Source organism: Gavialis gangeticus, unplaced genomic scaffold, assembly GCF_001723915.1.
Source record: "Gavialis gangeticus isolate Ggan-Ray unplaced genomic scaffold, GavGan_comp1, whole genome shotgun sequence".
In the NCBI taxonomy this organism is placed as follows: Eukaryota; Metazoa; Chordata; order Crocodylia; family Gavialidae; genus Gavialis; species Gavialis gangeticus.
In genome coordinates, this window is record NW_017729027.1 from 36,932,128 (window position 1) to 36,956,971 (window position 24,844).

General features: G+C 39.8%; 2 protein-coding genes across 2 annotated transcripts in view; one reads left to right on the forward strand and one right to left on the reverse strand.

Moving 5' to 3' along the window:
* LOC109299999 (transcription elongation factor B polypeptide 3-like) overlaps nt 1-3,098 on the reverse strand; it is a 37,559-nt gene extending 34,461 nt beyond the window's left edge. The window contains exon 1 of the mRNA XM_019520565.1: nt 2,978-3,098. Within this exon, the coding sequence (XP_019376110.1) occupies nt 2,978-3,055 (78 nt within the window). The 5' untranslated portion in view covers nt 3,056-3,098. The remainder of the gene's footprint in view (nt 1-2,977) is intronic.
* A 4,185-nt stretch (nt 3,099-7,283) lies between these two features.
* On the forward strand, nt 7,284-14,891 carry KLHL31 (kelch like family member 31). The gene is made up of 4 exons (XM_019520566.1): nt 7,284-7,309; nt 7,412-7,467; nt 9,376-10,579; nt 14,113-14,891. Exons 3-4 carry the CDS (start codon nt 9,408-9,410, stop codon nt 14,843-14,845), a joined length of 1,905 nt encoding a protein of 634 aa, XP_019376111.1. The 5' UTR covers nt 7,284-7,309; nt 7,412-7,467; nt 9,376-9,407; the 3' UTR covers nt 14,846-14,891.
* Nucleotides 14,892-24,844: the final 9,953 nt, after the last annotated feature.

The window sequence follows — 24,844 nt, forward strand, 5'->3', positions numbered from 1 at the left end:
GGGAGACAGGCTGACTCCTGGATATCCAAGGGTAAAAAAAAAACCCTGCAGGAGGGGGAAAAACAACAGAGCAGTGCATGCAGGGATAGCATGTGCCACACAAAACTGGAGCTGGGACAGCCAGAGCTGTGCTACGGCAGCTGACCAGGTTCTGCATGGCAGGATTGCCACTGCTGCAGCCCCAGGAGGCCCTCAGGACCCCAGGTACAGCCCTACCCCACCCAAGATAACTGCACCAGAGGGTGTGGGGCATGGGTGTACCCTTGAGACAAGCAGTGGCAGCACAAGGTGCACTGCCACTAGTTGTCCCTGGGGAACCAAACATTCACGCATGTGGACGCAGCCACCATGTCTTTCTGATAGATTAGGGAGCCCTCTACTATCCAATGTTCTAATTTAGGACATTGTGATGGAGCACATCTCCTCTTGAACTTTCATTTTAAGCTAGGTTCAGATCTTTTTCATTTATTTCCAGATCTAAAATAATTGTGTAGCTCCTTTTCTAAACTCTTTCCAACTTATCAACATCATTTTTCCCCCAAGAATTGAGCACAGTATTCTAGGAAGTGTCTCAAGTAAAAGCATAGAGCTACTTCTTGCTAATGTATCCCAAGGAGAGATTTGTTCTTTAAACCACCACATTTTACTGCAATTTTATGCTCAGTGACTATCTATCATAACACCAACTTATTTTCTGAATCACTGCTTTTCAAAAATAGTCCCCCATCTTATAACGTGCCCTATATTCATGGCTCCTAGATATAACTTAGCAGTCAGACAGACATGCTGTCACCCAACGAGAAGCAGGCCTATTGGATGATCGTTACCCATTTATGATTACTTTGAGACCTACCAAGGAGTTTTAAACCCATTTCATGTATACTGAATTGATGTCATCATGATAAACTTTGAATAAGTGTGTAAAGTATAACTAAGTTAACTGCCTTAGAAAAATCTCTTACCTGGGATTATTTAAAACAAAAAATCTTCATTACCATCAAGTCTTTTATGATTACAGGATGGCTGCTTTAAGGGCATCTAGTAAGCTTACAGTTAATATTATGTTCTTCCTCCCAAAGTTTTGTTCATAGTTTTTTCAACCTCAAGACCAATGATAAAGATTACACAGGACTAATAATGCCCACATTCATACCTGTGCAATTCCTACAAGTGCCTTGACAACTTGGTATCAAATCCCAATGCCTCAGGATTCAGACTGCGAATTTATTTTGCTCCTTTGTCAACTGAATTTATTGCTGTTGCTTTTAAAGTAGTATCTATTGCAAATTTACTACTTTATTTCCATTCAGTAAAGGCTTGTTCCTTAGTAAATGGTAAGTTAGATTTGTTTACCATTATGCTTAGTTTCCTGTAAGCATATTTATGAATAACGATTAGTTCCTAGAAAATTCTGGCCAGTAGAGGAACTGAGTAGGATTCTATTGCCTATCACCATCATCATACTCCTTCTTGTGAAGACTCATCTTAGGTTAATTTTAATGGCCAACTATTGGCTAATTCTGGTCCGTCTGTCCAAAGTTTCCTTCTGGTTATGTGGAACTAGTTCCAACATTTTATAAATATTAATCAATCACTTTATTTTACAGAACATTGGACAACCTCAAAATGTAAAGTAGGTTTGTTCTTCCTGCACAAACTGGGATGCTAAATAACCTTTTCCCCCCTAAGTTAGTCTTTCTTTGCTCTCTTTGGTTCAATAAAGCTCACTTGCTGTACATCTGATAGAGTGGCTCAGTAACACAAGTTGAGTTCAAGAATCTCACTTCAACTTTTTATTCTGCCTGTCAGGTATGATTGACATTGCTACTCTGATGCTATTGCTCTAAATCTGCTATTATATTATAGGTCATTGGTTGCAATGATTGCTGTTTATTGGAACCACTCTGCCCCATTTGTTATTTTCTATTTGTTTTCAGAACATTGGACAGTTTCCCCAATTTATTTTATTACAGCATGATCTTACAGACAGGTTTCCTGTTATCAGTCACGGAAGGCACCCAGATTTCAGAAAACAGGTGCTTCTAATTTAATCCTTTTTTTTCTGGATCCAGAACAGTCACTTCACTAAATCAATTTAGTGCAAGCAAAACTACACTCTTTCCAATGCAAACAAAATAGCTAAAGCTATGAAAGGAATGACCCAACTTACCTTAAACCCAGAAGTTTTAGGACTTCTGCACAGAAGTCACCTCACATACGCAAGCAGCTGCACTGAATTCAACAGCACTGCACCCATCCGTAGGATTACCACCTCGCCACCACTGCTAGCTATTAACCATCAGGGTCATTCTCCCAGGGAGGCATTGAGCTCAGCAAATAAAGGAGATAGGCCACATTTGCCATCAGCATCATCCTGCAACTCCTACCTTTCCTTAGATCAGTTAAATAAAGTGTAGGTGAGCAAAAGCCAGCTGGTAGGTGGCAAACGCATGTTAGAAATGCTGGAAGACTTGTTTTTTTAAGCTTAGAGCATCAGACTTGCGACCGCAGATGCATCTTGCCCAGTCTCCTGGTCTCACAGGGCAGAGAGGCCCAGACGGGTTTCTTCCCCACCTGCTCTCCCATTTGCCCTCCAGCATTAAGCTCCGACTCCGAGGCTGCCCCTCAGCTCCCGGCCAGGACAGCTTTGCAAGCCCCAAGTGCAGCCCCAGCTCCCGGGCGAGGGGTTTCAAAGGGCCCAGCCCCTGTGATGGGCCTGCAGCAGGAGAGGGCAGAGGGGCTTCACTTGCACAGAAGTGAAGATCTCCCTTGCATAAAAAGCTGGTTCAATGCCCAGGCAGCGGCCCCCGAGCAAACCCCGCGGAGACGCGAGGTGCGGGAGCCACGTGCGGGGAGGCTTGGCCCGCCCGCGCCCTTTGCGGAGCGGAGCCGTCTGGGGCGCGGACACGCCTCGTCAGCCTCGCTGCTGCTGCTGCCGCCCCGGGACACCCCCCGGCCGGGCCCGGCAGCCGGCTACCTTCTTGGGATCCTGGGCCTGGCCGAGACGCTCTTTCAGCTCCAAGACCCTTTGCAGCAGGCTCCCGGCCGCGGCCATGCCGCCCCCCGCCTCCTCGGGCAGCACCTGCCGCCTGCGGGCGGCGCCTCTTATAGCAGCGCCCCAGCACCTGGCCCTGCCGCGCCAGCTCCCGCCCTAGAGCTGCCTGGGAACTGCGGGGCGAAACACTGGCCCGCGCGGCCTCTGGCCTCGGATTTGTAACCCCAGAGGCTGCCAGCAAGCGGCAGCGCTCTCGGCGGGAGGCTGGGCTGTTTGCGGGCTCCCTCTACCTGAACTCGGTCCATTTCCTCCCGCTCTTCCTCCCTCCCCCTCACGGAATCGGAGGCAGGAGCAGGGCTGGAGGGGACCTCCGGAGGTCATCTCGTGCAGCCCCCCTGCCTGAGGCAGGACCAGCCCTGGGCAAACCACCCCATACAAACCATGATCGAAACTCTCCCCTCAGCCCTGGCACAACACAGAGCTCACACCCTAGCTGCCACAGGTAAAGCAGGGGAGCCAGGGCAGCCAAGGCCCTGCTTCTCTGACATGTCAATAATAGGCGCAAGGGGTGCACCTATATATTCACTAATGCACTTTAGGTAATGAGCATTAAATAGAGTAGCTCCATTGTGAGGTACTAGAAGAAGGCACATTAGCCTATTTTAATGTGCATTAGGTAAAGAGCATGGCTTTTTTGTTAGGGGGGTATAGGTTGCAGCAGTGTTGGTCTAAAGACATAGGCAGACAAGATTCTTTGGGTAAATCTGATACCTTTTATTAGGCTTCTTTGTGACACTTCAATGCATATTAAGATAGGATAATGTCATTAAAGTGCACATGTAGACGTGTCCACAACAGGCCCTGGGTAGAAGGCCAGGCCCCTGCTATACAGGAAGGCAAACCCCCCCATAGTCCGTACCAGTCTAACTATGGGGTAAATTCTTTCCTGACCCCAAATATGGTGATCAGGGCTTAAAAACACACGTAGCAGAAAATTGGGGGGGAAGCAACCAGCAAAGACCCGAAGCATGGGAAATACCCATGGTAGGACATAGGCATAGCATGCCTAGAACCCCTAGACTGGTAAGAGTTTGTCCTTTCTATGCGGGGAGCAAGCATGAAAAGCAAAGTCCTCTCCATTCCTTGAATGAGTTTTGTTATTCCTGCTCCATTGTCATCATTACCATGGCAAACCCTGCTTGTCTGCCTGGTAGCACTAGCACATAGACCACGGGTGGGCAAAATGCAGCCCATGGGCTGGATGTGGCCTGCCAAGCCATTCTATCTGGCCCCCGAGGCCCCTAAAAATTTTAGAAAATTAATATTAACCTGCCCTGGGCTGCCTGTCATGCGGCCCTCAGTGGCTTGCCAAAACTCAGTAAGTGGCCCTCCACCCAAAATAATTGCCCACGCCAGACATAGACAGTGGGAGAGGATGTCAGAGGGAGAGCATAGCCCTGGAAACAAAACAGTCTCAATCTTCAAGGGGTGAAGCAGCAATGCCAAGAGGTAAGCAGTTCTGAGATGCTGCAAAAAATGGACTGGGGCTAATGTTGACCCCAAAAGACCTTTGCATTCATTGATATGAACTTGCAGTGACCTACTATTAGGTGTTTAGTATGTTTATTACCTCTACAAGCTGTGGGTTTGCGTAGTGGCTGATAAACATGGTAGCAAGGCTACGTAACAAATGAAGGTGTAATTAAAGTGGCCTACCATGCTACCTTTAGTTTAGGCACAAGTAACAAGAATTAGAATATATGGCAGCACTGGCTGTACAAGACTCCTTGGGTTAAAGGCCCAAGGAGTTAATCTTCACTAAGATTATTATTTTTTCTAGCTACATTAAAACTAGTGCAGGTATTCCTACTTATACTGCATCACAGCTGTATCTGCTATTTTGACATACCCAAAGAGTACATCTAGTCCCACAATACCTTGTGATATAAAGAATTCCTACTTTACTAATGGCAGACGGTAGGGCCAGGTAGCACCTTAGGGCATCTTTACTTGTGCTCTGGGGGTGGGGGATAGGGCACTTTAATCAGAGCAGCTCTGAGAGCCACTTTAATTAAAGTGCCCACAGCATCTTGTGTATTCAGCATCCAGTGCTTCTAAATGGCAGCAGCGGCACTTTAACTAAAGCTCATTCAATGAGCTTCAGTTCAAGCACCCCCACTGCCATTTGAAGTAGGGGGATGCTGAGTGCACAAGACACGGAGGCTGCTCGAGTGCATCAGAGCAGTGATCTCACACATGTACAGGCACTCTTAGAGACTAAGTGTTTCAGATATGCATGAATTTCTTGGGCAACAGCCTATTTTATCAGTGAATACACTGTCTGTCTCCTGACCCAAAGAATGTTTAATTATTTCTACAAAGTAGAATGATTACTTACTTGAAGGAGATGCGACCCAGAAAGCCTTTGGGGTTTGGGGCATCTTTGATGCAGGAAACTGAGGTTCATCTCTCTTATCTAAATTAGTTATGGTAGAAAATTAAAGTCAGGTCTCCTAGATGAGTGCTTTAACAACAGAGCCATTAGGTTTTCTGGTGTGGATGAGAGTCTCTTTTTCCCTTTCTCTCACTGCTTTTATTCTCCACCCCATGCCTGACCCAGCCACAAAAAAAAAAAAAAATGCTTTCACATCGATGAGGAAGCAGGGTGTCTAAAAATCTAAATTTTTGTAGGACTGTAAATTTGTTTCCTACACAACTAATTGCAAAGCTCCTTGTGTCACCCTGTCAAAATCTTCCAGCCACACTCTGTAGCGATCTCTTGCAGACATATGTCAGACAGATTCTATGTCCACTGAGTCCTTCAAAATTGGCAGTAGATGCCAACCGTGATGGATATTTATTTGTTTATTTGCAATGCAGGCATCTCTCCAATGGAAACAAGTCAGTTTGCACAAGTCACGGTTATAGTAATTATTCTGAGTCATTTGCATGAGGGTCATATTCTTTCATCAGCTTTACTTAAGCTGTAATTACGTTAGTTTGTTACGACAGAAAGAAACATTCACGCTGAGCGGTGGAGAGAGGTGGCATAAATGAAACTATATTTTTGCCATTTAAAGTAAATATTACATTTATCATAAAGAATCCCCCCATAGAGCTTTGCATGAGAAGGCATGAGGCTGTAAAAGCATCCTCTCCAGGGGTATAGCCTACAAAGAGACATAGGTACCTAACTAACAGGTCGAGCATGGAAGTTCAAAATGTTGGTCTTCAAAATCCCTTAAAATCTATCTCATACCTGAGGCACCGCAATTCCCTATGCTCCTGTATTCACTGGTAAAGTTCCCTAGGAACATAAATGTCTGCCATATGCAGAACAAGTTGTAATACTAACATCACCTGCTTCCACCAGGTTTGACATACTGGATGTTTCTTACGTGGTCTCTCTGGGTAACCTGTTCCAGTGTTTTACTACCCTCCTAGTGAGCAACATTTTCCTAATATCTAACCTACACTTCCCTAGCTGCAACTTGAGACTGTTGCTCCTTATTCTGTCATCTGAACAGTCTAGCTCCATCCTCTTTCAAACCCCTCTTCAGGTAGTTGAAGGCTGCTATTAAGTCCCTTCTCAGTATTCTCATCTCTAAACTAAATGAGCCCAGTTCCCTCAGTCTTTCCTCATAAGTCATGTCCACCAGCCCCCAAACCATGTTTGCTACCCTCTGCTGGACTCTCTCAAATTTGTCCACATCCTTTCTGTAGCAGGGGACCCAAAACTGTACACAGTACTTGGGTCTCCCAAACTGTGGCCTCACCAGTGCTGAACAGAGGGAAATAATTATTTCCCTGGACCTACTAGCAACATACTTAACAATGCAGCCCAGTATGCCATTAGCCTTCTGGGCAAGGACACACTGCTGGCTTATATTCAGCTTATTATCCATTGTAACCCCCAGGACCTTTTCTGCAGACCTGCTGCTCAGCCAGTCAGCTCCCAGCCTGCACTGGTGCATGGGATTGTCCCATTGTAAGTGCAAGACTTTCCATTTGTCCTTGTTGAAACTCATGCAATTCCTTTTGGTCTAATCTTCCAATTTGTCTAGGTCACTCTTAATCCTAGCCCTTCCCTTGTACATATTTATGTCAAGGGGGCAAACTTGCTCTTTGGAGTTTTAAAAGCCAGGCAAGCAAAGGAAACCTAACCCCTCTGGATGGTAGAGAGAGAGAGAGAGAGAGAGAGAGAGAGAGGGAGAGGGAGAGGGAGAGGGAGGGGGAGGGGTCATTTTAAAGGGCCCCAGAGCGCAGACTCCAGTCTCTTTTACTCAGTGTCACAGCAGTGTCACAGTAGAGACAGTAAGTGCTAGGACTTGTCAAAGGGCCTCCAATCTCCCTCTCCCTCTCCCTCTCTCTCTCTCTCTCTCTCTTTCTCTCTCTCTCTCCTTTCATTCTTCCTAGGATATTCTCATTGATACCTTGGTGGACAGCTGTGGAACAGCATTTTGCTGAGGAGGGTAAGGGTGCTTCTAATGCTGCTGTTACTGGTCTTTTGGTGGCACTTGTTGGGGGTGGGGATTTCTGTATCTAGTGAGTTTCACCATTCCCTCTGGACCTGGAATATCCTGGAACACGAATTATTCTTGAGTGAAAACAAACATGACTTGTTGTATTCATGGGAAGGCAAATGGCTTACAAAATTAGCTGAGATTTGCAATACTTAAAAATAGTTTATTGGCATGGTGGGTAGTTTAATCTGTCTCTTTCCTTTTTTATTTCCTGAAATTTGACTTTTTGAGTACTCAACTTTGCTCATTAATTTTTTGTTGGTAGCAAAGTACATTCTGAGGAAAACTTTGGAGAATGATTGTTTACATAACAAACAACTTTTAAATGATTGCATCTATAATGTTCTTAATTGTTTTAATGGGAAAAAAGACTATAATATTTGTGTCAAACTATGTGTATGTTAACATTTATTAAGTTAAATGGTCTCTGGAAATATTTAAAACCACAGCTATGCCTGCCAAGATAATATTTTCTGGCCAACAAGGGTGTTTGTGAGTAGAATATCTGATGCTATCCAAAGTTTATTGTCTTTTCAGGTATCTAACAATGAAATGCATATTGTATTTTCTATAGTTTTGAGTTGTTCCAGGCATTTAAAACAACAAAGTACATCCAAAATGACAAATGCACCTTAAATTGAACCTGTCTTAAAATGGCAAGCTGCTGTGAGTGTTACTATTCCTGGAGCTGACTCTGATAGGTTTCGACAGATGCAGCTCCTGGAATGCAGCCGGGATGGGGAGGGAGCAGAGCAGCAGCTGACCCACCTCTTTGGCAAGGAGACATTCTGGGATCTCAACTCACTCTGGCATGCAGTGACACTGACACTTTCCGCACACATGGCCTTCCCCTGCACTGTGAACAGGCTTCACCCAGTAGGATGGAAAAAAATTATTCTTAAAGAGGCAATAACCATTCCTTTCTATAATTAAAATGCTGATTTATTATAAGCTGTGTGCTTTAAGCAAATTGTATGGGATAAGGTTTTAAAAGGAAATATTACTGGAGAAGCACGCTTCCTAAATAGATCTAGTAAATGACATAATCACTTATTTTATCATTAAACAACCCTCCTCTATTTTCTGTTTTTCATTTGAGCATGAGGAGCAGAATGATTGCTAATGATGAAATCATATCAGAATCCAAGAAAATACTGTATTTCAGATATAGTGTTGAATTTGATTAGCTTTAGTGACTACTTTCTTAGATGTAATTATCCAGGACCATGGCCTTCCTTTAAGGTGCATTTGCTTTTTTTTTTTTTTTTTTGTACATGAAATAATTCCTGTGAAAGAACCAAAGGGCCTTCTACACTGGATTGAGTAGAAATTTTGTCCTTGGATTATTGTCAGTGTTTATATGTATGATGTAATCAATTAATTTAACGCTGTTATGTGAAAGTGATCTTCCTGTGTTCATGCACAGCTTCTTAAAAGTCTATATCAACTCACAAAAAAACCCTTTAAAAATAATAAGTGGGTTTTCTCTGCAATGTCTTCAATAATAACTGCTGAAAGTGAAAGCATAGTAACTTGAAATTACTGGTAATGTAATATACGAATGGAAAAGTTATGGAATTAAACTATTTGTAGAAGTGCATTTATGAATATGATATGGGGAATTATATACCATAAGCCTTGCCTAATGTATCTAAGGTCAGAAGCCTGGAAGCACTCTGGATCAGACCTTTAATATAGAAAAATACATGTAAAACCATGCCTAAAGTGCAACATTTTACACATTTTGTTTGTGGAGACTGTTCTTGACTTATTGGTCGAGTTTAGTCTTTGGTGTGTCATCACTGAAATGTTAAATACTTGAAACTGAAACATAGCTCTAAACTTTGTATTTTTTAGCAAGCTCTTGGCTGTGATATTACATTGCAGTCATGGCGCCTAAGAAGAAGAATGTCAAAAAGAACAAAGGAGATATCAATGAGATGACCATAATTGTGGAGGATGGCCCCCTAAGTAAACTAAATGGTTTGAATGGACTCTTAGATGGTGGGAATGGTTTCAGCTGCATTTCAACTGAGGTTTCTGATTCGTCTTATAGCCCAAATCTCTTGGACGGTCTAAGTAGAATGAGACAGGAAAATTTTCTTTGTGACTTGACCATCAGTACAAAAACCAAATCCTTCAGTGTCCACAAGGTGGTGATGGCTTCATGCAGTGACTATTTTCACAACATCTTAAAGAAAGATCCATCCACTCAAAGAGTGGACCTCAATGATGTATCTCCATTGGGCTTAGCCACTGTTATCACCTATGCCTACACTGGAAAACTTACTCTTTCACTGTATACAATAGGTAGTATCATTTCCACAGCAATCTATCTTCAGATTCACACTCTTGTAAAGATGTGCTGTGATTTTTTGATACAAGAAATCAGTGTTGAGAATTGCATGTACATTGCCAATATTGCAGAGACATATGGACTAAAAAACACCAAAGAAGCAGCGCAGAAATTTATTAGAGACAACTTCATTGAATTTTCAGAAACAGATCAATTCTTAAAACTTACTTTTGATCAGATCAATGAACTCCTTGCAGATGACGACTTGCAGTTGCCTTCTGAAATTCTTGCATTCCAGATTGCAATAAAATGGCTGGAATTTGACGAAAAAAGAGTAAAGTATGCTGCAGATCTCTTAAGCAACATTCGTTTTGGTACCATATCTGCTCAAGACCTGGTCAATTATGTTCAAAATGTACCAAGAATGATGCAAGATGCTGACTGCCATAGACTTCTAGTGGATGCTATGAACTATCACTTGCTTCCATATCATCAAAATTCACTGCAATCTAGAAGAACAAGGATTCGTGGAGGTCTCCGAGTATTAGTCACTGTTGGGGGACGCCCAGCACTAACAGAAAAATCCCTTAGTAGAGACATCTTATACAGAGATCCTGAAAATGGATGGAAGAAGCTTACTGAAATGCCTGCTAAAAGTTTTAATCAGTGTGTGACTGTGATGGATGGATTTCTCTATGTAGCTGGTGGTGAAGACCAGAATGATGCCAGAAACCAAGCCAAACATGCAGTCAGCAATTTCTGCAGGTAACAGACTATTTTTAAAGGATGGAGTGACAGATTCCACATAGAGCAGGAACACAATCCAAGCAAGGGTGCAAAGCACAGCACAAACAGATAAGGTTTGTAGGAGGGAAGAAAAGGGATGTAATTTCATATGTTTAAGTTATTAGCTATTATAAATGTACAACCATAGTTATGTAAAACTCCCCATAATCAAAAACATACAAAATATAATAGGTCAGGGTCAGAAAATGTGTTTCATGCCAAAGTTAAATGAATAATTTCTATAAAAAATATTAAAATGCAGGATTACTGTAAATAGTATTAAAGCTGTGACTAACCAAAAGAAGCAAGACTCTTCAAAGTTTAAGAGCTATTGATGCCTCATGAACCCCCTACAAACTATTCTTTAGACATAACTGTTTGCATTTTGTCCAACTGCAATTTTTCCCTTTATTTCCTTTTGTTCTTGTTTTTTTCCTAAAGACACAGGTTTGGAAACAGAAATTGTTTCTTAAAAATCTATTTTGCTCCCTCCTATGTAACAGACCCAAAATAATGCAAAGTTTCTGAAGAACTGTACTTTTATTGGATTGTCCCCATAGAACTGTATGTATGGGAAAGAAAGTGAGCATAGCCTGAAGTTTGGGGGGTCAAATTAATTTTAAGTGGATTTCTAAACTGACTTTAATAGATAATTCTCCCTAAAAATAGCATTAAAACATGGAGATTGGAAAACTCACGTTTATGTTGAATAAAAATAATATAAGAGCATACTTTTGTGCCTCTTATCTGGAGTGGGTACAAAGCTGCTGCTCTTCTGCTGTTGGCTATAGCCCCCTGATATTAAAGTCCTCTTAGACAGCTCAGTGAGTATGTAAGGAAAAGTAATGAGGCAATGATTGCCTTTGGCTCTTCATTTTTCTATGTATGCCAATTTGCAGAAGAACACATTACATAAAAGAGGTGGTTTCTCAGCTCTGTCTCCCCTTTCCTTGCAAAATGGAGCTCAGTCCTAGCTTTTTTATATTGCCAGCATGATGGAAGCCAAACAGCAGGATGGAATATCACTAAACAGTGATAGGACCCAGTGGGCACATCTACATGAGACATTTACTGCAGAGTTGACTAATTAGCTCATCAGCAAATGTCTTGGTGTCTACATATGTGGCCCTAGTAGGCTGTAGGAAACAAAGAAAACCAGCAGCAAGGTAGTACTTGTAAATACAAGTGCTGTCCTCCTACAGAGATTTTTATTTTGCAGCACTGTGTGTGTAGGTACTGACATGGCTGGCTGGGGCACAAAGACGCTTTAGGCTATGAACAGACATTCAAAAAGCCTGAGCCGGAATTGATTCAGTCTTTGCAGGTTAGTCTAACCTGCAAAGCTTGAACCAATTTGGAGGTGGATAGACATTCCCTTGTCATTCCAGAAATGCAGGCACATGCCTGCAGTGGCTCAGACTAGAAGCCAGGGGGCATTAGAGCAGCCCTCCCTTCCCTTCCACAGTAGGGAGTAGAAGGGAATGTGGCAGGCCCGGGAAGGATGCTCTGATTAGCCCAGCAGGGAATTGATAACAGTGTTTATCACCCCTAACTCAGTGTTTATTACCCCATTAAGAAAACAACAGAGGGTCATTACCAGCAACCTGTTGATTCTGCCTTTGTCACAGCACAGACTGGAGCCCGCAGGTGGTCTGCTAGCTAATACACAGATACCTCTCAGCAAGGCAGGGGGTGGGGTAGGGGAATTCCTGCTTAGCAGGGATTATGAAGGGAAGAGGAGGGGAGCAGCCTGCAAGTCTCTGCTGGAGCTGCAGCCAGGGCACAGAGGGGAGGGACCAGTTCTGCTGTGGAGCAGACAGCCCTGCCCACCCAGCCCAGAAAGCATATCAGGATGCTGGGGGAGTCTGGTTTGTCTTAAACCAGCAAGGGGTCTGGGACAGACATAGCATAAACTGGTTTGAGCCAAATTAGTTAAGTCTGATACTACATTCAACCAGGTTTATCTCAAACAGGTTTCAGTCATTTTCAAACTGGTTTATATGCACTGAACATCTGTTCTGTTACAGGTTTAAATCAGTTTCTGATCACTTAAACCAGTGTATGTGTAATGTCTGTCCCTAGCCTTAGTGCAGGGGCTGCCTGCTGGCTAGCCCTGCATTGGAATACCCTCATGCCCCAGCCAGGCCCTTTACAGCATGTTGATCCAGCTTGAAGCAGCCCAGGGCTGGCAGGCTGACCCCTCAAACCCACTGCCAGCCTGGGCTGCACCGACCCAGCTCAGCGTGCTGTGGTCTCATGTTCTATTCCAAGCTCAGTGACCTTGGGCAAGTTGTTTCATATCTGAGGGATGCTTGTATATTATACAAAATCTCTGAAAACAGTCAAGGTATCAATTATTCTGAGCATTAATATTTTGAGTATTTTCCCTTCATTGTTATTCATTTAAAACAGGACTAAAGTAAATTAAAAGCTTTGGTTGCTTGCAGATGTTAAAAAAATATGAGCTTTACCAGAAGAAGCAGCACATTACTTCAGCCCAGCTCTGCAGCCTCTGTATAGATTGGGCGCTTCAGCTGGGCTTTTTTGCAGTTTTATTTAATAGCTGATTCAATCAGCTATTAGGTAAAAGTGCCAGAAAGCCCTGCTGAAGTGTGCAAGCTGTACAGATGCTGGAGAGCTGGGTAAAACTGACAGGATTCCTCTTCCCATAAAGCGCCCAATTCCTCTTCTTTTGTTCGTCAGCATCCCAAATGTTTATTACCTGTGTCTACATTATGCATTGTACTACTCCTTGTAGGGCCCAATTGATTCAAGCAATATTGGGCCCTTTGACAATTGAATCAGCTATTAGAGAAAAGCTCCAAAAGAGCCCTGCTGAAGCGTGTGAGCTATACAGATCCTAAGGAGCCAGGACAAACTGATGCAATTCCTCTTCTGGGCATGAGCTGTGCTCAGCACAGGGGCACAACAAGATGAAAGTAAAGTGCTGTTTTGGGTGGGGGGGTTCCATGTCTGTAAGCACCCATAGTTGCATTATTAGTTGCAAAGGAGATATTCTCGTAGTGTAATGTATGTCATATTTTAACTATTGATTGTATAAATTTTACAATGCATTTTATAAGACATTTTATATAAGCATAGAATGTAATAAAATATAATATTTTGTATATAAATAGTTAAAATACTTTTACTGTAATCACTTTTAAAGATTATTTACTTTTAAAATGACTTAAAAATAAAAATTAAACAATCTGACTTCTAAAAGGAATTGGATAAATTTAAGGGCTAAATTTTGAGAGGAAAAAACTATTTTTGAATTTCAAAAATACATTTATTAAGCATAAAAAAACCCTATTTCCTTGAAATGTAACAGTAATTACAACTTTTAGTTCAAGTGAATTCTAAAACTAGAAAATAAGAAGTAGCAAAAGTGACTTAGCATGCCTACAACATCTGCTATGCAGAGGCAGATACAATACTGTAGTATTTTCCACAAAAAAAATTAGAGTATTTTGATTGCATCAGTTACCCTCTTTTCTTAATGCTTGCAGATATGATCCTCGTTTCAACACATGGATTCACCTGGCAAATATGAATCAGAAGCGTACCCATTTTAGCCTGAATGTATTCAATGGCCTCCTTTTTGCAGTGGGTGGTCGGAACTCTGATGGATGTTTATCCTCAGTTGAATGCTATGTGGCTGCAATTAATCAGTGGCAAATGAAGGCCTCATTAGAGGTAGCAAGGTGTTGCCATGCTAGTGCAGTAACAGATGGCAGGATCTTGGTTACAGGAGGTTATATAAATAATGCTTACTCCCGCTCTGTGTGCATGTATGACCCCAGCAATGATAGCTGGCAGGATAAGTCAAGCCTTAGCACTCCAAGAGGATGGCACTGCTCTGTGACCCTGGGGGAGAGGGGCTATGTCATGGGTGGGTCTCAACTGGGAGGTAGAGGTGAAAGGGTTGATGTCCTCCCTGTCGAGTGTTTCAACCCTTACACTGGGCAATGGACCTATGCTGCTCCCCTTCAAACTGGAGTAAGTACTGCAGGTGCTTCAACTCTTAATGGGAAAATTTACTTAGTGGGGGGCTGGAATGAAATAGAAAAGAAATATAAGAAGTGCATTCAGTGCTACAATCCAGATCTTAATGAATGGACTGAAGAAGATGAATTGCCCGAAGCTACAGTAGGAGTATCTTGTTGTACCATTTCCATGCCCAGTAACAAAACAAGAGAGTCCAGGGCTAGCTCAGTATCTTCTGTGCCAGTCAGCATTTAAACATTATAATTAGATATAAGCCACAATAAATTAAAATGTTTACCTACATGGGTGTGCAGTTAACCCTTTACATAGCCTTTTGTACCTACATGGAAAAATATGTAATTGGCATTATAACAATTTTAATGCTACAAAACTGCCCAGTTTTCATGATCTTTAAAATTGCTGGTGTGAAATGAACATAATTAAGATACAATGAATGTACTTAGTAGGAAGGGAGTGTTATACCATGAGTGGAAAAGTAACTAATTTATATTCCTAGCTGTGCCACTGATATGCTGTGATACCTTTGGCCATCACTTAATTTATTTGCATCTAATTTTCTCTAGCTGTAAAATGGGGATACAATTAGCTTCAAATGGTCCTTCTGAGGCTTATTCAAATAATATTCAAAAGTGCTTTTAGATCCCTAAATAAAAGGCTCTCTGGAGCCAAATATTATTCCCAGTAAATCTCAATATATATTGGGAATGCACCATGTCATCTTAAAAATTAGCCAGTTTTGTTCATTTTTACGATTGTATATTTTGTGAAAGATATTTTACAAAAAACTATTGAACATAGCAAATAGAAAATATATGCCTCCCTCCCCCCGCCCCACTTAGTGAAGTCAAATTTTTTCCTCGCAGAAGTTAGAAAAGGTTTTCTATGATTTAGATTGTAACCATTCAATTTTCATAGGTAGGGCTATGGCAAGGATTTCTAGAGCAAAATTGCACTGTCTGTTATGGGCCAATCCTAAGGGCTCTGCCTCAGGGCACCTGACTCCTGCCTGCCCTATTTTCTGTCCAGATATCTATGAGCAAAATGAAAAGGAGGAGAGCCCTCCTTCATTAGTTGTCCTCCTTCAATGGTATTCTTCCCAGTCTGCAGAGGTGATAGTCCAGCAGAGGTAGAAAGGAAAGATCACCCTAATCTCACAGCTGCTCCCTTCATAGAAACACACTCCTAGTTATTGTACCCCAAGAGTATCATCTGTGTTCTGAAGCCTATCACCAATGTGCAGCAGTTTCCAAGATTTTTCCAGTCAAGACCTGGATTACAGTCAGATAATTTCATGCTACCCCACACAATCTGTTACTGCTGCTTGTGTGTTCAAGACAGAGGGAAACCCATATGACTAACACAGGGATTAATTGTTCTAGTTTTGCTTTCTTTTGACTGAAACAGTTGCAGTCACTGGAGTATCTATTGAGGCACAAGCCATATCTACATGAGATGCTGACTGAGCAGTTATTACTGCATAATCATTTACTGGCATAACCAAGTACTAAATGACTGCACAGTAACCGGCATTACAGCACAGTAGCATCCCCGCATGGCTTTGTTGTGACGTTGACTGCACACTAGCTCATTACTAGTGTGCAGCAGCATTGTGTCACGGTTCATGCCCCATGACACTACTGTGGAGTAGTAATGAGCTACTGTGCAGTAAGAGTTTTGTGTAGACGTGGTCACAGTAAAGCTTTGCCTTCTGTTAATTCAGGACACAATGAATAGCTGTAGGTTCAGAGGAAATAGGGGCTCATTACCATTCTTAGTCCTGTTTTGATTCCATTTGAGGTCATAACTCCTTGTTTGGGAGTTACTGCCATTTAGGGTTTCAAGGGAGGGAGCAACAGAGAACATTTGGAAGCATCACTACTTCCTGGAGGCAAGAGGGACTACTGGTGCCAGGAGTAGAGCAATAGAAAACATTTTCTCTTCTCAATCCTTTTATCCTATAAGTTGCTATTAGACTGATAAATAAGTAATGAGTAAATGCTGCAGAATTTTGCATAAAAGCATCGGTTGTGTGTGCGTGTATATATATATATATATATATATATATATATATATATATATGGGAAATAGTAATTCATATATGACAGCTCTGAAATATTAATATTGGTATTACTATATCAATATTATTAACAGTAAGATGTTCATACTTGTCTTACAAGGCACACACACAATGTAATTAACACTAACTTCTTCCTGGCCTTACTGATGAGTATGTGGCCTTGATCACAGCCTTTTTATTATGTGATTTTCTATTCCTTTTTACCAGACTAATAAAATCCTTTTGCCCAGGAAGTCAATGGGAGTTTTGCCATGGACTTCAGTGGGATCAGGATTTTACCTTTAGTCCCTCAAATTACGCTTTATTTCAGCATTGTGCATGAGGAAGTAAATATGTAATTTCTGCTATTTCCATTGCCAGTGAGACGTGCACTTATTTTCCCAGGTAATCTCTAGAATTTTCACCTTTATTATTAATAAAGATTTTCATACCATTCACTCTTGGGGCAAGAAGCACTAAAATTAACTAAAATAACTAGATAGATCCAAATTTGTAAAACCCACTCCTTTTAAAAGATTTATTAAGCATTAATGGGTAACTTTCTCAAAACACAATGAACCCCTCAAAGTGCAACATCCACTGAAAGGCCAAAAGAGTTACTGATCAACCAAATATACTTTACCCTGTTCTCCAAAGAAAACTTTTTAAGCTATGTGTAAATGCAGACACTTTTATGAAAAGCATTTGCAGAACTCTTTTATTATGACTACCTTTTGGCAAGTAGAGTTACATATTAAGCATTGACAATGATGATATGGTGTCCAAAATTAAACCAACTCAACTGGGATTATCTGAGTTTTACACGTTCTTCTTTCCTATTAGTTCTAATCTATATAAAGATTGTTAGAATATTTTAAATGATTTTAAATCCCCAGATTCTAGTCTCAGTGCTGTATATTATTAGATTAGACTACACTAAAATGAATTCCATCAAAAGCCTTAGTACTATTCTGTCAGTATTGGCTAATTTAATTTAATGTTGTTACATTCACTCTTTATATTGTATCATTTAAATGAATAACAACTCAGACCCAGACCTATTTAATTCAACATAACATACATTTGAGTAACTGAATAACATTTTCTTATTTTAATATAAAAAATCTGTGTTTCTCCACTTCAATCAAGCAGGAACTTTCTCTAGGATTATCTGCATTTTTTTTCCCCAAAATCACGAACACACATTCCACATGAAAAATCTAAGAGGCCCTTTGAGAATTGTTTTCTTTGGTAATTTTGTATAAAGCTTACAATTATCCTTTTATTAAAGTAGCTATTATCTATCCATGCAAATGTATATAATGTATATACACGAGCATTCATAGACTTATTCTAGATATCTATAAAGGGTTTTTTTTAAAGCATCTATCATCCTAGTTGCTAAATACATTAAAATCACCCATAACTCATTGTTCTCAAAGGCACTACTGAGCAGTTATTAATGTGCATTTATTTAGTACTTATATTAGCAAGTACTAAATAAATGTGCAGTAACATCAGCGCTGGTGAATGTCTTTTAGGTGACACTACTGTCCAGTAGCCTAATAATACTGCCCAATAGTATATTAGCACTGTCCATGCTGTGACACACTACTGCATAGTATTTTTCAGCTACTGTGTAGTCAGAGTCGTGTGTAGACATGCTGAGCTTGTGCTTGGGAGAAAATTGTGCCGTGTAAGACTCTCTTTTTTTTTTTTTTTTTTTTAAATCAATTCCATAACTATATGAATAATAAAATGTAGTGAGTTGTTGCAAAGTTTCCTCTCTAATGAACATATATTACATGTTGTGGAACAATTTTCTATCATAGTCCCTATAGTATTTTTAGTCCCAAAAATATTTAAATAGTAACAGCTTGGTTGGAACTGGAAACATTGTATGTTCTTGCAGTATGTGTTTAGGGTGCCCCTGCACATTGAGCCAGAATTTGGCCCTTAACATATGAAAATGTAAAGCTGACTTTAATTTCATCTTGGCTTTGTTAAGTATCACATCCATGGATAAACAGTGATATGATTTCCCTTTTTATAGAAATTTATTTATGAATTATAGATTAAGTGCAATGGAACTACTCATTCTGACTTGAAGGGTTAAACTTTTGAAGCTAAATCCTGTTCATCTTATTCAGTCGGAATTCCGAATGAGGGAAATGGGATTTAGCACTTCGGGCCATATTCTGGCAAAGTAAGACATACTGATGCCTTCCAAAAATAACCTGTGTCCAAAAAAGAGAGAGAACCTTCTCAGTGTTTGGCCAAAGAGCTCTCCACAAAATCCATTAAGTTGTGTTCTGTAGTATGAGTCAAGGGACATCATTCACCTGCCCCATGACACAGCCATTGCCCTTTTTATGATATCCTTCTATCACATAAATTGTATGTACTTCAGGGCAAAATAACTAGTAAGTACCAGTAGATGTTTAGGGGTTGTGATTACCAAAATATGGGTGAATCTCAGTTTTGTCCTTGGAGCATGTATTTAGGGTGCAACTGCACACTGAGCCAGAATTTGGCCTTTAGGATATGGCTTTACGTTCATCTTGCTCTTGTTAGGTATCAATTACTTACATAATTATGATATTTTTATTTAAAATACCTTTTTTCATTAGAACTGTGATAGTTTGTACATTATACGTTGTGGAACAATTTTCTATCATTGTCCCAATAGTATTTTTAGTCCCAAAACATTTAATAGTAACAGCTTGGTTGGAACTGGAAACATTATACGTTCCAAAAAAGAATGTTCAGTGTAGTTTAGGAAGTGCAAGGGGAGGATAACAGTATTTTAAAAAATAATACAGGAATTCTTCCATCTGAGTAAGATACAGATTGCGAACTTATACAATATCAGGTGGACTTGCTTTAGTATCGTAGTAATTAAAAATGTAATAAAAGTAACCAGATGAGCTTTAATGTTCTATGTACTGAGTCCACATTGCTAGTGTCTGCACTTCCAAAGAACTTGGAAATAATCTTCCTCCACACACTGTAAATGGAGCTGTGTGATTAGCCTACAGATTGTGTTTGTTTATGTTTGCATAGATGCGTGAGAGGGTGCACTGTGGGATTGTATGAGAAGAGCTTCCCATGAAAAAATTTGGCTAAGGAGAGAATTTGCATATAGTTCTTGTGATGAATAGGCCAGGGTTATTTTATCTCTTCCTGTACAGACCTGTCAAATGAAGTGCTGAGTATGGTCATGTCTGAGTCTAGCAGGTTGAGGTGCTGACTTCTAGCCAGCCAAAGAAGGGACTGAGCTTCCTGACAGCTACAAGAACTTTAATAAGATATGATTTTAAATTAACAGTTGTCACTAGTAAAAGTAAATTAAGAATGAAAATTGCTGAATAAGGACTACCTGTAAGTCATATTGAAAACCATATTAATTGATACCCTGATCTTGCAGTCCTAACTCTGATTTCAGAGGGAATTTTTGCCTTAGTAACAGCTGAAGTTTTGAGCCTCAAGGACCAAATTCAGCAATCACACAGATACCCATATGCATAGAATAGGACTATTCATATATGTAAGTAATGTAAATGTGCACGTGTTTGCATATTCAAAGCCCAAAAGACATGGGTACCTAAATGCATTATTTAGGCATCATTGCAGTCTATAGTCATCTGTCCCCTGTCCAAGAGCCACTCTAATTAAAGTGCCTTCAGTATCTTGTGTATCAGCATCCCTGTGCTTCAAAATGGTCGTGGGGGTGCTTTAACTAAAGCTTGTCAAACTAGCTTTAGTTAAAGCGCCTCCACTGCCATTTGGAAGTGCAGGGACACTGGTACATGAAACATGGAGGCTACTGGAGCACACTAATTAGCATGCTGCAGCAGACTCAATTAATCGAGAGTGCTCCAACATGCTGTAATTACAGGCCCTGAAAGTCCCTATGGGCCAGATCCACAAAGCACAAATTTATAGCATCTGCAGCCTAGTAGAATCTTTTGCCTACATACATACATTATGAAGGCTCCTTATACAATGTGCAGAAGGCAGGGCAGGGTTGCATCCATGCAACATGCAGGGAGAGCTGACTGTCTAAGGATGGAATTCAGAGAAACCAGCAAGTTAGTAGAAAAGCCACCCTGGCTAGTTAGGCACCATCCCTTACAGGTTAGGAGCCTCATCTCAGGTTGCTATACAGTGCCTATCTCTATTCAAGACGTTCAGCTATGAATCCTCTCCTTGAGTTAGATGACTAAGCCAAGTCAACCTTTCTTTTGAAAGATCAGAGAGACCCTAGAACCAATTACAATAGGTGTTAGAGCACCTACCTTGTGAGATGGAAGATCTGCTTTTAATTCTGCCTATACTTTCCACAAAGAAGCAGGACACCTAAGAGTTAGGTGTTACAATACATAGGTTCCTTTGTGGATCTAGCTCCATGTGACTAATTGCATTGATTCTGGTAATAGAGAAAGGTATCTATTCCTGAAAGAGAAAAAGGGTTGCAATGGCTGTTGGAAGGAGGCGGTAATGAATGAAGCTAAAAGACTGGGGACAAATCAGTGACACTCACTTAGATGAGTGGCACTATCTATAGTGCAGTTTCAAGAAGATCCCAAGGATAGAAAAGAAATGTACGGTGTGCCAGAAAACTTGGGTGAGTCTCACAATACATATGATGAGGTTGCAATGCAAAAAACTAATATGCTAGTAATTCTAACTGATAACACCTAGTAGCAGTAACTACTCCTAGTTGTTTTCATTTAAAATTAAAGTTACATTAAAAAGCAGTTCATTTACTAATGAGCAATTGATAAGGCACAGGTTTATAAGGAAGATATAGGGTATAATTCTACTAAGGAGAATGGGAACATGCATCTTACAATACAAATTAAAATACTTATTGCCTTGGCTAATTGCAGAATTAAAAAGCTAAGTATTTTATTTGTGCTTAATATTTTCCCATTTGATAATTGTTATATCTACTGATTAAAAAAAGATTTTTTAAACACAAACACTTTCAGGATGGAATGCAATAACAAGGGAATATTCATTTAAGTAGAAGTAAAATTTAATGTAAGAATTGTATTACTAAAAAACCCTAACAATTGATATTGTGGCAGATATTAATATAATATAGGTATAGTAGCATGGTAATCTTATTTTTAATTGTCTACTTTACTGAAAATAGTTAACCCACAGAACAAATGTAATTCATTCTTACTCAAAAGTCCATTTCAAATAGTGGGAAGTCCTTATGTTTCTGTCTGGTACATTTGTGGTTCAAATGTTCTTTGTTTTTAGGGCCCTTGTAAATTCTTAAGTTCATATGAAGTTACTAGAACATTTGTTCAACTTTAATGGTAAATGCAATTCAATATTAAGTGATATTGCATGCCTATAGGGGCCAATCATTTCTTCTGTAGCAGAGTAATTTGCCAGATTTGTTTAAGAAGCATGTAGTCTCCAGTAATTTATAACAAAATGTAAAAAAACAAAATAACAAAATTCAAAATGCCTAACAATGAACGTGATAAAAGTTATCTGATTTTAAATTTCACATCTTAATTTCAATGTATTAACAATATTAGCAATTTATTAAATATCCAAATTTCAGAATAGTAAAAGACAAATGCAGAAATCAAGTTAGTTTTGCCAGTTATCTTTACTTTTACAGTACCAAAAAGTGTACTTAATAATCTTTCATACTAAAAGGTCACTTTAACTTATAGTGCCAATGGTATTTTTCTTCTACTGGTTTGAGAAAAAAGTTGTATTTTTAATTAAAAACAAACATTGATAAAAGTATCAAGATCCAGCAAGGTATATAGGATATGCATAATCTTAACACATACTGGAGTTATGTTTTAAAAATTAACCTACCTATGAAATGTGAATGCTAAATGTTAAATTATTCATTCTGGATGTGCAAAAAGAAAAAAAGAGAGAATTTAAAAAAACCTTATAAAATATAAATGTTCATTGATTTAGCTTCTGTAAACTCTACTCTGATCCATTTATCTTCTACTATACTGTAACTGAAATGTTATAATTCACCCATTGGATTGTAAAATCACAGGTGTGTTTCAGTACCAAAAGCTGGCAAAAGTATTGAGTAAGGTATTTTATTCTATAGAAATATCTCTGTCTAGAAGACTGTGGATGATAGGAATTAATTTAAATCTAATTTATTGAAAAAGAAATAGATTATAAGATCATTTGTAATTGAAGCTTTAAAATTTAGAAGAGAAAAATCAAGGTTTATTAGCATTTCTAACAGATAGTTTTGTAAATACCGGTAAAACTGTAAATAAGTATTTATTTCCTGAGCAAGGTAGGCAAAGTCAAAGCTTTTCTATAAATCAGCCAAAATTATTTTTAGACTTCTTGCTGAATATTAGACAGAAAGTTTTAAAAAGATGTGTGATAAGTATGTACACAAATACACAGAGAAATACTTGGCATCTTTTTTTAAAAAAATGTACCTGTATACACTGAATAAGACACAGAATACCATGTGTACCCCTTGCAGGTCTCAGCAAAGAAGCATCTGAACATACTGTAAGAGAAGGGAAACTGCATAAAAATGATCCATTTTCATTATATATTTCAAAGTAATAGATGTCCATAATCAGTAGTTCTTTACTCAGGAGAAGTCAGTACTGAAGTAATGCGAATAATTGATCAAATATATACAAATAAAATTTACCAAATATCATATTCTCCAGGTTGACCCTGGTTGCTCTTACAAAAGTATATGCAAAAAGATATGCTGTCTAAAGTTGTATCTAATATATGTATTAAAGGTTTGCTCACTATCACATAATCTAACTGTACACAATAGATTTTCTACCACATTAATTACATACATTTTTGTAAAGATTATTCCAAGGAAATATTTTCCTTGTACTTTTTGATGATCTTGGCATCCTATTTCAGTGATCTATGAAATATGGCTCGTGTCATCTTGTTTAAACTCTGCATTATCATTAAAGCTGAATCCAATAACAAGTGAAATGAAAACACTTGTCTAATTTGGAAATTTTTCTTTCACATGATTTTCTGTTGACATGTATGTTCTAATCTGCATGTTCTGTCTGTTGTTGATTTCATTTATACTTAAAATGTGGGGTAAAAAAAAAGAAAGCCAAGAAGACTGAATTACTTGGATACCTTCTATGAGCAAGTGAAAACTGATACAAATGAACCTATTATCCAGAAAGTCTGTCAAATGTCAAATAAGGAAGTAGGTTATAATTAATAAAGTAAATGTATAACGTTATACATCTTTTTTCCCAAATAGTAATCAAAATCTCAAAAATGTACTAAATATGATTTTCATATTTGGGGAGATTAACATTGAAATCATGACACTTGACTCTGGCCTAAGCTGTGAGCAGCAAAAATTAATCAGCTAGTATCTACTTGGCAGCCAGTCACATGACAAATGAGACCGTATGCTCAATTCCTAATGAACAAATGACTGTACCACAAAAACATTTTTTTTAAATCACCCCATTGTGGTTTGCAATATCACTATGAAACTGAACAGGCATTCTGGACTACCCTTCCTGTCACAGAGTTGAGGTGCACTGGTAAAGCTCAGCATCACGGTGTGAGAGGGTGGCTGGGTCTCTCGGTCCCCCTCTGAACTCGCCTGCCATGACTTTGATTGAAAGAAAGAACATGTTCAGTGTTATCCTTAAGGGTAAGGAAACACCACAGACCACCCAGGTGATGAACTTAGATAGTGCAGATTTTATTCTCAGCAGGAGGTTTCAAAGTTCTATTCATCTTGCGAATTACCTCATTAGCGAGGGAAACCAATGTAACTGATAACACAGCTCTGGAAGCCTGAGAGTGCCCCGGATGCATTAAGCTATTTTCAGATGAGGCTGGGTCTTCCCCACTAATTTACTCATTAGCAGGGCACATTCCCCACACCTCTGCGGGTCTCAAGCTGGGAACTGTCCCTGTTGCTCCCTCCCTGCCTATTAGTAGAGCTCTCTCAGTAGCGCGGGTAGCTCCATGCCGCTTTTGCTCCCTGCACACCACCCTGGAGCCCTCTGCCTAGTTCTTCTTGGTGCGGTGATCTCCTGGAGCCCCAGTTCTTCCCTGGGTGTCACGGGGTGGCCTACAAGCAGCCGTGAGCCTGCTAGTGCCCCCTGCCCTGCCAAGTTAGGAGACCCAGCACCCACAGATTCTCG

What these genes read in the sequence shown, in the direction of transcription:
- KLHL31 (XM_019520566.1), top strand. Translation starts at nt 9,408, where the DNA reads ATGGCGCCTAAGAAGAAGAATGTCAAAAAGAACAAAGGAGATATCAAT. An exon ending in GCAGTCAGCAATTTCTGCAG is followed by an intron (nt 10,580 to 14,112) that starts GTAACAGACTAT and finishes TAATGCTTGCAG; the next exon opens with ATATGATCCTCGTTTCAACA.